The sequence below is a fragment of the Parambassis ranga genome, chromosome 3, assembly GCF_900634625.1.
Source record: "Parambassis ranga chromosome 3, fParRan2.1, whole genome shotgun sequence".
Lineage (NCBI taxonomy): Eukaryota > Metazoa > Chordata > Actinopteri > Ambassidae > Parambassis > Parambassis ranga.
In genome coordinates this window covers 6450178-6463094 of record NC_041024.1, presented here as the reverse complement: position 1 = coordinate 6463094, position 12917 = coordinate 6450178, and the positions used below count along the sequence as shown (strand labels likewise).

At 39.0% G+C, this 12917-nt stretch overlaps 1 protein-coding gene across 1 annotated transcript in view; it reads left to right on the top strand.

The window, feature by feature from the left end:
* map2k5 (mitogen-activated protein kinase kinase 5) overlaps positions 1-12917 on the top strand; it is a 47269-nt gene that overhangs the window by 26405 nt on the left and 7947 nt on the right. The window contains exons 18-21 of the mRNA XM_028402158.1: positions 428-454; positions 787-819; positions 7101-7162; positions 8019-8064. Coding sequence (XP_028257959.1) covers positions 428-454; positions 787-819; positions 7101-7162; positions 8019-8064 — 168 coding nt within the window. The remainder of the gene's footprint in view (positions 1-427; positions 455-786; positions 820-7100; positions 7163-8018; positions 8065-12917) is intronic.

The window sequence follows — 12917 nt, the reverse complement described above, 5'->3', positions numbered from 1 at the left end:
TCTTATCTTATTTCACAGCCATTTCACGCCATAGGTAACTTGAATTTGAAGTCCAGCATTGCGCCCATTGTCACTTGCTGTTCCTGTTGCACCTGTGAAACACTGAGCATGCTCATTACAGATATTCCTTAGTACAGTTATTTTATATTCCAGCTCATCCAGATAACCTGCAGGGCAGAAATAAAGCACTGCTCTGAAAATTAGCATTAGTGGATCTTTTACCCCCATTCTCCACAAAATGAGAGCGGGGCCATTAACATTTGTGTGTTTTCATTATGTAAATGGTGTTAACACACACACTCACAAATTGCCAACAGGAAAGCAATAATTTTCTCCCAGTGATCATAATGTGTCCAAGTGCATCGTCTTGATTATGACACGCTAATTACATATTGCCTTGTCTCTCTTTCTTTTTCGTGCCCTACAGATTCAGAAGAACCAAGGATCTTTAATGGTAAGTTTTATTGCAGTGGAATAGGAGGAAAGGATGCTAGAGTTCTCCCACTCTATAGTCTGTTACTCTTGGTTGACTTTCTCATTTGAAAAAACACTCAAATTGCATTTTTGCAGCAAAATATTAGATCATGCTTAAACTGCTGGTATAACATTAGGTGCCATTATGGAATAATAAAAACATTCAGGAGCTGAGGGGTGGCTTTGCCTGAGCTTACTGCATTTGATTAATCTAGGTAGATACTTCACACTATTGATTTTTCCTATTGCCAATGTAAGCTAACATGTTTTTATTTTTTTTTTCTACATCTTTCTGTGCCTCTCGTCTTCCAGCCTCTCCAGTTACTGCAATGCATCGTTGATGAGGTGAGTCGTCGTCTTATGTGCTTTTGCATCTAAAGTCAGTCCTAATGGCCCGGAAAGCTTATATTTTGTTTCCTAATGAAGCAAACCACTCAGGCGGCTTTGCTCCCCATTCACTCAACCCTTCACCCTACACAACTGCCTCAGGCAATACACATATGCACATGCACATTACTGTAGAGGTTAGACCTGACATGACTGACACACACAGTTCTGAAATCTGTGTGCCAAAAAAAAATAACACAAAACATGGCTTTGCTACAACACACTAACATAAGACTAAAGAGACTGATCCATGAGCTTTATTTCATCTCAGAATATATACATAATATATAAAAAGTATAGAAAAGCTCACATATATAAGGGAAAAATAAAACCGACACAATCTACTAAATCTAATTATTCCTATGGTTTGTTTCATTTTTTCTTCTAATATAAGTTTCATATTTATCTCTTCAAAGCACTGCCTAGGTAGCAGCTACTCTTCTTCAAGTCCACACAAGTGGATCCTTAGTTAACATTGCAATCTCCTTAAGATCAGGTGAAGAAAGTCAACAAGCAACCCAGACTCCATGGCTCCAATAATGATAATATTACAGCAAAAATTTACAGTATAACAAGTTACTATGTGGCAAAACATACCCTATTTATTTTGTTTGCACATAACCATGTAAGTAATTGAATTAGTTTTTGACAAAGGAAGTGAAAGATTTTTCTAAAAAAAAGGAAAAACTGAAAAAGTAACCGGACAGTTCTGCTCTCAAAATATAGAGTGAGTTTTATGAGATAGCTCCTGTTTACCAACCAAACCTGATCCTAACCTGAACACTGTGTCAGGTTGTTAATGTACTGATTCTTCTTTGTGTGTGTCTACATTTTCGTCATAAGCAGGCCTCACAGGCTTGCCTCTTTGCTGACACACACAAATATCCAAAATGCCTCAACAACATTACAGCCTAAGTTAGACCCCCAATGCCCTCATCACCAGCCATATCACACATTAAACACACAATGTCACTTGTCCTTAACTGCCTATAGATTGGCCGTAATTAATAATTAAATGCTTTTGGTTGTAATGGATTGACCCGGGCTGAACTGTTCATTAGTCAGCTAGACGTAGCCATCACTCAAACTATTTTTCCCGTGCCCTTTGCCGTCTCCCCTCGAGGCGAGAGAACGCTCTCCGTTGTCCCTGGCGAGGCAGCACCGCCTTACTGTCCCAGCTAATGCAGCGCTTTGCAGGAAAAGACAAGAGGATAAGCTCTCTCTGGAAAGATGAAGTCGCTCACAGAGAATGTAAAGGTTGAGGACTGTGAGGAGGAACGTCTACGTCAGAGTGCTCACAGTTAGATTTAGGATTGGGAACAGAGAGGACGTTTTTATGCCTTTATTAATAGATTAGCACGTTAGTAGTTTTAATTGTTCTAAAGGAAACTCACTGATTATGGCAGGTGTGATAAATTTCATTCAACTCACTGACATTTTGTAGATTATACACTGTCAATACGATCCAAATATTTTTATTTTCTTTGGCTCTGATGCTTTGATATTGTGTGTGTGAGTTATCCACGGGGGGATTTGAAAGTTGCTTTAATGGCTGAATGAGTAATATGCCCTTGTTACAGGATCATTAATATTATTGTAGCTAGAGGTAGGTGTGTGACAGTCTGTCATGCTTTTTTTTTTCTTCCTTTCTTTTTGAACTAGCCCTAAATGCATGGCAAGATTCAACTAAGCACGGCAGGCTCCAGCTAAAAGAGAATAATCATATGAGTTTCAGCTCAAATACATTGGTGGCTCCACAGAAAAGCAGCTGTCATACAAAGATTGTGAAAAGAATGAATGTGGGTAAAGACAGCGGCCTTGAAATTTTTGACTTTGAGGATAGACTACAAAAAAAAAAATTTGGTTTTCAGTTACAGATGGACTGACATTTAAAGAGACACAATTTGGCTGGCTAGGAGGATTTAGAAACAGATAAAGCTTTCTGTGGAAAAAATATTCATTTATATTTATTTATTTCATATGTAATAAAAATGCATATTTAGCCTACCAGCACTTAAAATGAAAGAAACGTTGCCCAAGCTTCTCCTCCATTTCCTTGGCAGCTGTAGTAACAAATCTCATCGGAAGTTTTTCCATACCTTTTATTTACACAAACACAAATGGCACAAATACCTGCCATTTTTACTGCTGCTGCTGTCATTTTCAAGGTGAGGTCAGGCTTGTTTTCAATTCATTTTTGTTTACTTAGATGAACTTAGAGAACTAAAGGCCAGAACACCACAGCGGTACAGTATATTTTTGCTACAATTGGAGGCAAGAATTGATAGACAAACATTCATCTTTTCTTTCTCAGGGCCCAGAGCATCTGCACATTTCAGTACTTACAGATTTGACATTATAGATCCCACTTATGTGCATGTGATAACACCATAACAGGTAATTCAGTTTAGGTTGGTACTAGTGTATGGCAGAGAAACGTGTTCCCCCCGTTGCAACGTCTTAAATAAGAAGTTCTCTGCAGTTGTTGCTACCATCTGTCCGCTGTCCTACCTCATTAATGTGCCTCTCTTCTCTATTTGTTGAATAGCAAGTGGCTCCACTAATAAAGAACTCCCCACTTTATTTTCAAGCCTGTAATTACTGATCTAATTTTGCCTAATAATTACTCCATGGCAATGACATGTATATTTACTTGTACCCTTGTACCCTCGTAGTGTGTGTTCCGTCTTGTCGTGGAGCACATTGACAACCAGAGGAATAATTCACACAGACTATCCACTTTCATCAGCCTTGCTTGTCTTTTGTGCCATCGCCTGCTGCCACATCAAAGCTGCTGCGGTGTTCCTCTCAGCTGGAGACATGAATACATGCATAAATGCACGCATCTGTGTCTGCGGAAAGGTGCATGTGCATGCAGATATGTGGGGAAAGTGCAGACAGAGATTTGGTATCATATTTAGTCCACACAAAATATAAAGTTGTTGTGTAGTCAAGACTTTGCACACGCTGTGGGTCTGTTTGGAGCTGTTTGTGCGTGTGTGTGTGCTTGTGTACACTCTAATGTGGTTGCAAATGATTTGGTACTCTCCCTCTGAACGGAGTCTGAACTGCTTGTGGTGTTCGATGCTCAAGGGCATTTGTTTGTGCATTTCTGTTTGTGCATGTTTGTGTGTGTGTGTGCTATGATATATTGCTCATCCAAGCGGCTTCAGAACTGTGAAGTGCAGTGAGATTAGAAGGAACCCATTCCTTTGTTAATTTAAATGGGTTCATGCATCATGCTTTGCGGGAAGCTGCCGATCAGAGCATTAAGGAGTGGCGAATACTGCCCAGAGGTGTTTTTAATAGCGCAGCAGGACTTCAGATGTAAAGAGGTTTAATTCTTTGCATTTAAATAAATGCCTGGGTGTGGGGCCAGGCTTTATGGTTTTTGTGTATAGTGTGTATTTTTTTCCATGTATCTTTGTATCTTTGTGTTTTGCTGCTGTGCAAATTTTAAATCTTGACTAAACCTACTGTTTGCCCGCTGATTAGCTTTGAATTAAGTACTTGGATCTCTGCAGTAGTTCACAAACATTATGAAAAAAATTAAATTTCTTAAACTAATAACTTATTTTTTTTTACAAGAATATATTGGTAAAAATAAGCATAAATACTGAAAACCTTTCATGCTGACTGTCAAAGGTAGAAGCAGAGAATGAAAATGGAGTAATGAGGTGAGCGGCTGTAATAGAGGGTCAGTCTGGCACAGCTGTTCTACATGACATGGTTCATAGAACACACATTGACAACATGTAGCAAGCCTGCCACACACACAGACACACACATCCACACATAATTGTTTGTTGTGCCACCTAATATATGCACAAAAACTTCAACATTAGGATGATTTTCAGATAAAACAAACAAGAAAACACATCCTTTGAGCACCTGAATAAACAATCCCTTCACACCTGCAGCCATCTTTTTTCATATCATATCTGTTTTTCATTTTTTAAACAGCAATGACTTCTTTTGCCTTCAAATTTGTTGCCACAGTACAGTGAGGCGAATAGCACAAAGGATTCTCGCACACCACGCTTTAAAGAAAAGGAGCGACACATAGCAAAAAATAATAATATTAGTAATATTCAAAAAAAAACGTTCAATGCATGAATAACTTCCTTTCAGAAATGCAGCCTTCATCTAAATGGTTTAACACAGCATATGACTTCTTTTGTTACTACAGTTTGTTGAGTTCAGGGCCACTGTTAGTTATCTGTTAGGATTGGTAGTAGCAGTAAAGCAGTATGGCTTTCTGCCAACACAACGGCACACACTAGGACATTATATTGTAAGTAAAGTGGGTGCAAGCAGCTGCTATTCCTACCGAGCCTTACAATGTGCATTTTACCTTCCATCCTCACACACTAATAAAAAACATACTTTAAGTTTTCCCGAAGAGTGAAAAAAAAAACATACAGAAGTAGTATGCTTATTTACTTTATGTTGAATCCATGCAGTGTTCCACTGTAATGGTTTATAGTGAGTTGGTTGTGTAGCTTTCTCCTGATGGGGGCTTGTGTGCTTCTTCTTAACTTGATATTGATCAGACTACAGCTTGCGTTACTACAGCACAGAAAAGAACAATGTCAAGATATGGTGTGTATGACCATTCAACTGACAGAGGCAGAGGACACATGGACAGGTTGCTACCAAGTTGTGTGTGTGGCTGCAATGTTTAGTTACTTTTCCAAGGTGGTACTCCTGAGCCTAGGAGCTTGATTGGATGCAGATTTATAAGTCAAGCTTTCCCACATTTTGAAGTAGAAATAACTTTTGGCACACACCTCCACAAAAGTACTAAAAAGTGTCGCTTGTTGTATGAATGGTGAGCTCGGTCTGATATAAGCAGCTGTTCCTTTTTTTTTTTTTTTAAGTGCTACTGCTTTGACCTCGAGTCCTTACTTGCTCTTTTTAGCTCTTTATAAGGGAATTTTGACTATTTTGTCTAAAAATGACAAACTTCTTTCATGTGCAACTCAAAATTGTTGCTACATTGAAATTAATGTTTTGCACTTCTCAGTTATTTGTAGATACTTACCCTTCATACCATCTGTAAATAATAGTGATAGCCAGTCGAACTTCTCTCGTGTATGATGCATATTCTTAGACTTTTTGATTGGTTGATCCAGCAAGACAAAACTTGCATCACCCAGCAGATGTTCCAGGTCAACGGTTCAACTGCCAATCACCACTTGGTCCTGTCACGAGTAGTGAGGATAAAGAGTGCAGCATGTAGCCTTGATTTCTGACACAAAAGTCTTATAATACAGGTACTTAACACTAAATCTCGGAATCTGGTTTTTCTAACTACATGCATTCTTCAAGCCCATGGTACATCAGTAATAGTATTACAACTTATTGATAAGCCTTGTCCTTGATCTCATTCAACTGTATAAATACTTTTATAAACTTTGACTTCTACAGCATTGAAACTGTATGTGGCTTTATATTGAATAGCACAGATGTTGAGTAGTTGCTATACATGTATGTTTGTCTGTTTCAGTGGGCAAAAGTTCATATGGACTTAAACACTTGATTTTTATTGCGTTCAGCTTCCCTTTTCTGCTGACTGAAAAACCTGTATTCTGCTTTATAGCCTACAATCGGTCCTCTTGCCATGGCGTGAAATACAACAAAGTTTTGAATGTTTCTGACTTTTTTAAAGCATAGCAGACTCAGCCGGGTTGTGCAACAGTGGTGATTGCTATATTATAGGAGATAATTAAAGACTTAAACCTTCATCACAAAACCTACAGTGTCTTATCACATTGGCACCAATATGATATAAGGGGTTTGGTGTATTTGTTGCATAGTGCAGTTATGAAGAGGCTGATTTGGAGCTTTTTCCATAAAACCCATCCACAGGTTTGAAGAAAGAAAATATAAACAAGTCTAACCTTAACAAAACCACTTGATTCTACATGGCTGTATTAACATAAACATTCTTGTTGATGAAGATTCTCAGTCATCCAGGTCATCATACGTAGAGAAGATTGAAGCAAGTCCAGACGCCTTGCTTCAATCTTCTCTACATAAACATTCTTCCAAAATAATAGCTCTGTACTTACAAAATTCTGTACAATAAACTCTACACTTGACACAACAAGGACACCATGATTGCAAACGGCAGTCACACAAAAATACAGCAGATTTTTGACTTCCTACAGTTCAGGATTCTTCATCATTACACTTGTCATCATCCCATAATAACAATGTTTTGTTCTGCTTCTCAGGATCCTCCAGTTCTTCCTGTTGGCCAGTTCAGTGAAAAGTTTGTTCACTTCATCACTCAGTGGTGAGTCATTAGCTTTAATCGTGTGTTTGTGATTTTTAGTTTGCACTGCCTTAATGTGCACGATAAACCATCACAGAACCACAGTGAACTATTACAAAGACCGGCTGAGGCGATGGAGCCAGATTATTGTTGCTGAATCAAAGGTATAATGGTATGTTGTCAATGGGATTAAAGTGCACTTGCCCTAATATGTTAATGAATGTGGTTGCATTGGCCATTTGCTATGATAGTCAGCACTGCTTATACTGAATAAAAAACCCCATCCTATTATACAAAGAATGATTAATTTGTCTAATGCATCAGGACAAATAGAATGTTCACCCAGTGTTTGCTTTCATTCATTAGCCTCTCGTAACCTTTACAGTTAAACAAACATGTACATACACACCCAAACCTCATACAAGTGCTCTGTGTGACTGTACCAGCTGTTGTTTATCCCCCATGGCTGCTGTATTTACTCGAGCAGGGCACCTCTCTTTTTGGACTGCCTCAGATACAGCATGGGTGCTCTGCCCTGGTCCAGGTTACCCTCTCCCACACTGTTCCTAGCCTGCGATACATTAATGAGTTAGATGACTAACTGCAGGCAGTCTCCAGTGTAGTGTAGTCTGATAGATCATATATGTATACAGACACTATGGATGACACTTGCAGGAACAGACAAACATAAATCCACTAATCTGTCTGAAATAAGTGTATTGTTGTGGCTCTCAGACTGCGTTTTTGTTTCAGGCCTCCTCTTGAATCCCCATTTATAAAAGAAAATTATACATGAAAAGAAAATTGGAACAAAACCATCTCATGTGCACTTTCAACGATGTTTGGATACGGACTGATTGTGTCTCTTTTTAATCAGTATGCGGCGGCACCCCAAAGAAAGGCCTGCACCTAATAACCTCATGGTAAGTTAAACCAAGCTTTCCACTAAACAGGTCCAAGGTCCACAGAATATAAGTTTTGAATAAATGTGTACTGAGGGTGATCATATTCATGCATTCCAATGAAAATTCAATTAAACATAATTCTATTATCTATGTAACTTTTTGAAAATGCAATTGTATTTTTCATAATGATTGAGGTGTTAGTGTCAAGGACCCTCCGAATTGGCATTGCTGCGCAGAAACAACAGTAATGAACTTTTTGCTACCAATGAAAGATGTCAGAGAGAGGTCAGCGAGAAAACCTTGAGGTAGGATTGAGACCTACTTCAGGAATAATTCACTCGATTCACTTCATTGGAATCATAAATGAGGCCTAGCTGTCGTAAGAGTCAAATCATTCTGCTTAACAAAATTAAGTTTTATAGCTTCATGAAAATTTGACACACTGACAAAAACAAATTATTTTTAAGTGCTGCTGATTTTTGTACATATAATTGTAAGAGCTTTATTTTTCATTTTTCTTTCCAGAATATAATTAGTTCTCAACATCCTAAAGGTGAAACTTTAAAGTAAAAGTAAAAGTAAAACTTTTGTGCGTTGCTGTTTAATTGTTGTCGTGAATTTAATTCAATTTTTGTTAAATTACATTTTCCTTTTGGTCATTCACTAACACACTTACTATTATATAGCTTGTGCAATACTATTACTTCTTATTCAATTCCAGTTAAAATAGCTCTTGCCTGTGTGTAGCTTATCTTTCTCCATGAAATATGAAGGTTTCTGTTGAACGGTATAAAACATCAAAGAGATGATATAAAAAGTGTCCACACAATGATTTTTTTAAAAAAATTTAATGTAAAAAAAAAAATGGCCATGAACCGCTTAAATGATGTTAGAAAATTTTAAACAGATATATGTAGCTAATTGTTTTTTATGGTAACAGTTTAGTTAATTTAGACCTTACAGAGACACTACTGGGAAACATTTAGTGAAGGTTGCAGTGTGGAGGTTTCTGTGTGTCCTGGACAGTCTGGATTTGGTGCAATTTTCCTGTCTTGGAAAACTGCTCTAATTCTTGGAAATTGAAAAGAAAAAAGGTTTAATAACAAAAGTCCAGTTGAAATATAGACAGATAGAAGATAAGAAAGAAAGTGGAGCTATAGTGGAGCACTGATATTTGGACATGTTGTTTTACAGTCAATCAACAGTAACGGCAAGTTATTGAATTTTTTAAAGCAGATCCTGCTTGACTTTACTCAGCTGCAGCTCCTCCTGTTAACATGTCTGACAGCTACTCCACTGTCCTCCCTCCCAAATGATGATTTTCTCAGTTCTGGCATTAGCACACCAGCAGTATTGCTCAAACTGCCTTTTAAGAGTTGCAACACACTCGGTTTTCTGTGTTAGCACCAAGGACAGCGACAGTTGTGTCCTCAGGGAGATGAAGGGTGAAGGTTTGTGTTGTGGGGCCCGTGGGCTTGGAGGGTGTAAATGCAGAGCTGCTAACAGATTGCATGTTCTCAGTCTCACACCAGAGAAGAGGGCGAGTAGAAATGTTGGCTACCTCCAGACAAAGTGGAGCTTCAGCTTGTTGTGTTTGTGGTGCGCTGCTTCAGCCATTCACCTCTGACTGAGTCTGTGCCTGTAGTTGTTGTCATGGAAGTTGTTCCGTGTCTTTTTGTTTCTGAGGTGAGCGCCCAGTTCACTATTCATTGTCTCAACTGCTTTTGTGCTTGTACTGTGAAGATGACTGTCAGCTGAAGAAACACAAAAACAAGATGCAGGGTGAAGGCCGATAACTTAACTTTTACTAACGTAAACACAAGCCTACTGTTTAATTCCATGCTGCCTTGTACAGGTTGTGTGGGAGACAAGAGCGCCATTCTAACTGTGGAAGAAAGGGGATTTGTAGAGAAGAAAACCCAGGCCCCAATCATCGACTGCTTACAGAACCAGAGCACATAAAATAGAGATCACACTACAATCCACTTTGCCAGCTCCTACTACAGGAGATTTAATGTTAGACGGCCAGTTACTTACGGTTGGGTTTTATTTTGTCCTTGTGACAGGATTCATTAATGTGCAGCGGAGCTAACACCAGATGTATATTTGTGCAGGATCCAGCAAATAACCCATTTCTGACAACACCAAAATTATACTTATTGCTTAGTTTAACAAGATTATTTCCCTACCTACAAGGTTTGAAGTATTGATGTGCTGATTCTGGGTTTTGTATCGGTGCGGGGAAACATCAGCGTTAAAATAACTTTCATCACGGTACTTTGCTCTTTTTCTTCCTGCATGGTGCTTTTTTCCCCCCTTCTTTCTGATGCTTTGGGTCATTGTAGCTCACATCGTGGCAGTTTCATCACTGTTGCTGTCAATGTTTCCTTTCTCTCGCTCTCCTCCACATTTCTCCTCTGCCCCACTTCTTTCATATTCATAGTGATCCCTGTGCTCTTTTTCAAATTTTCACAGTTCTCTCTTTCTATTTTTGACTCACTCTTTCCCTCCATTCCGCTCGCCTTTGCTTTACCTATATTTTGTCCTCCTGTAGGCCTTTCATTTCTTCCTCTGCCCATGATGAACTGAGATATAAGGTCATGGATGCCTGCCTTTGTGGCACCAGCCTGCTGATTGTCTTTCTCTCTCTGTCTTCTTCATTCCCTCTCTCCTCCCCACGCTCTCACTCTACCTCTCCATTCCCCCAGCCTCCTGAGTACATTAAAACTCTTTACCTATTCTATCTGTATGTTAATGCACCAAGCCACCGCTCCCCCTTTTTTTCTCTCTCTCCCTCTCTCCCTGCTGCAAAGAAAGTGCCACCATTTGCTCAGACTTTTTATCGATGCAACTTGTTCCTGCTGGAAGGTAATGCAGGAAATCACACAATGGTGTAGACACTGAGCAAATAATGTTGTTTTAAGACCATTCAAATGCACCTCGTAGCCCTACTTTGCTCATCAGTTTTCAGCATGTGGTTTCTCTAATCACTGGTATAGCTTTTATTGACGTCATTATTGTCGCCTGGATTTTATCCTATTAGACATTCTTTAGAGTCCCTCAAGCTTGATGCAGTCTGTTACAAGCACTTGTACCAGTACTGTGAATTTTTCTATCCTATTTAGTTTTATGTCAAAAAAACGTTTTTAATCACACCACAAGTAGTAGGATGAAAGTGTCCGTCATCAGTTATTATATTGTACCACAGCATGTGTTTTTATTTTGTGTCAGGAAAAAATGGCATTTTCAGTGTTGAGGGTGACACGTTTTACTTCAAAAAAGTTGGATCTTTTAGCCAAAACACTTATCTCCATACATCTGCAAAGCTGAACTTAATTACCGCAGAGGAAACTGGTCGTACATGTATATCCTCAAAAACAAAACACCCAGCAGAATCAAAATCTCTTGAATCTCTAGGACTGAGAAGAATCATTTGAATTGCATCCATAGACACTTATAATCCACCCTTGAGAGGAACTATCATGCTTGAACAAGAAAAGGTCGTTGCACTCCACTGAAAAAGAATCTCAAATTGCCCTTGGAGTTGCACTAACTGTGAATAAAACAGAAAACCCCTGTTCCTTTTGTGCTAATGTCTAATTTTTTAAAAGGCAATTAAATATGTACAATATGCCTTGGTTCAGTTTTTCCTTCACTGCTAGTAAGGAGCATGCCTTTCAGTCTGAAAATGCTGCAAATCAGTAGAATTTCATCACCGTCTTCATCTCTTTGGTTTCACACTGCTTTTAGCTTCCTGCACTGTATGTAACAAGTAAATCCGTGGCTTGTAATATGATTATCTTACCAAAAGGTCATGTGGAGCCAACAGAAATATTGATCTGACCTTACTCAGCTGTCATTTTGTTTGTTGCTAATGAATTAAGACAAAATATCTGAGCGCTTGTATCAAGCTCAGTGCTTCAATTGTATCGGTAAGAGATCTTTGTTCTTTTGTAAAGGCTCTTGTGATGAGCCATCAGACAGGAAAGTGAGTGCGTTTTTCTCTCCTAATACTAATGCATCTTTCATTGTGGACACCCTATCCTGTCATCATAAACTAATGACGTGGGTCAGTTGAGGAGACTTTTCCACTGGCATGCTCCCAGGGCTTTAGAAGCAGGTATTTGGTGATGACCTGTCCTGTCTGAGGTTTCTTTCTGTTGGTTCTCTCTGCCATGTCTTTCTTCTCCACCTTATCCTTTAATACATAGCCTGGCTTATTTATATAGCTTTTAAAGCAAGACCCAAAAATAACATCATATTGTGTGTTTCTTTGTCATATTCTGTGTGCATGGAGGAAGGAAAAGCCAGATTTTAGGATCCCTACGTCCTCACATTGTTGGATTGTGGTTTGATGGACATTTCATTTCTCCCCCGCCCCTCCTCCTTCTCCCCCATCGTCCCTTGTTCCCCAGCCAGCAGCCTTCACACAGCCTTTTAGCACCCTTGTCAATGCAGGCCTCTTATTCTGCTTTTCTATTCATCGTCACCACACACAAATTTCATACCCCCCCCCTTTCAACCCCTGAGACACCAGATGAGCCCCTTGGTTTTTCACAAAAGAACCGCCTCTTGTCTCTGACTGTCCCCAAATCTAGTTTCGCCAAACACACACATACAGAAATTGAGCAGAATTGAGGTTAAACTGTTTGCATTCCCACATTTTAAAAATCATAGATAAACCTCAACGGAATAGCAAATATGGCCTTTGTACTTCTTGGAAAAGTTGCTGATAGATCTGCTAAGTGATGATGGATGTTTGAAGTGGCTGTTGTCTTGTACAAGTTGTAGTTATGTGTGCTAAAACTGAACTGAAAGTAAGTTTACCATCTGAGGAATACCGTATGTCTCGGTGGTGCAAAAAGGATTTT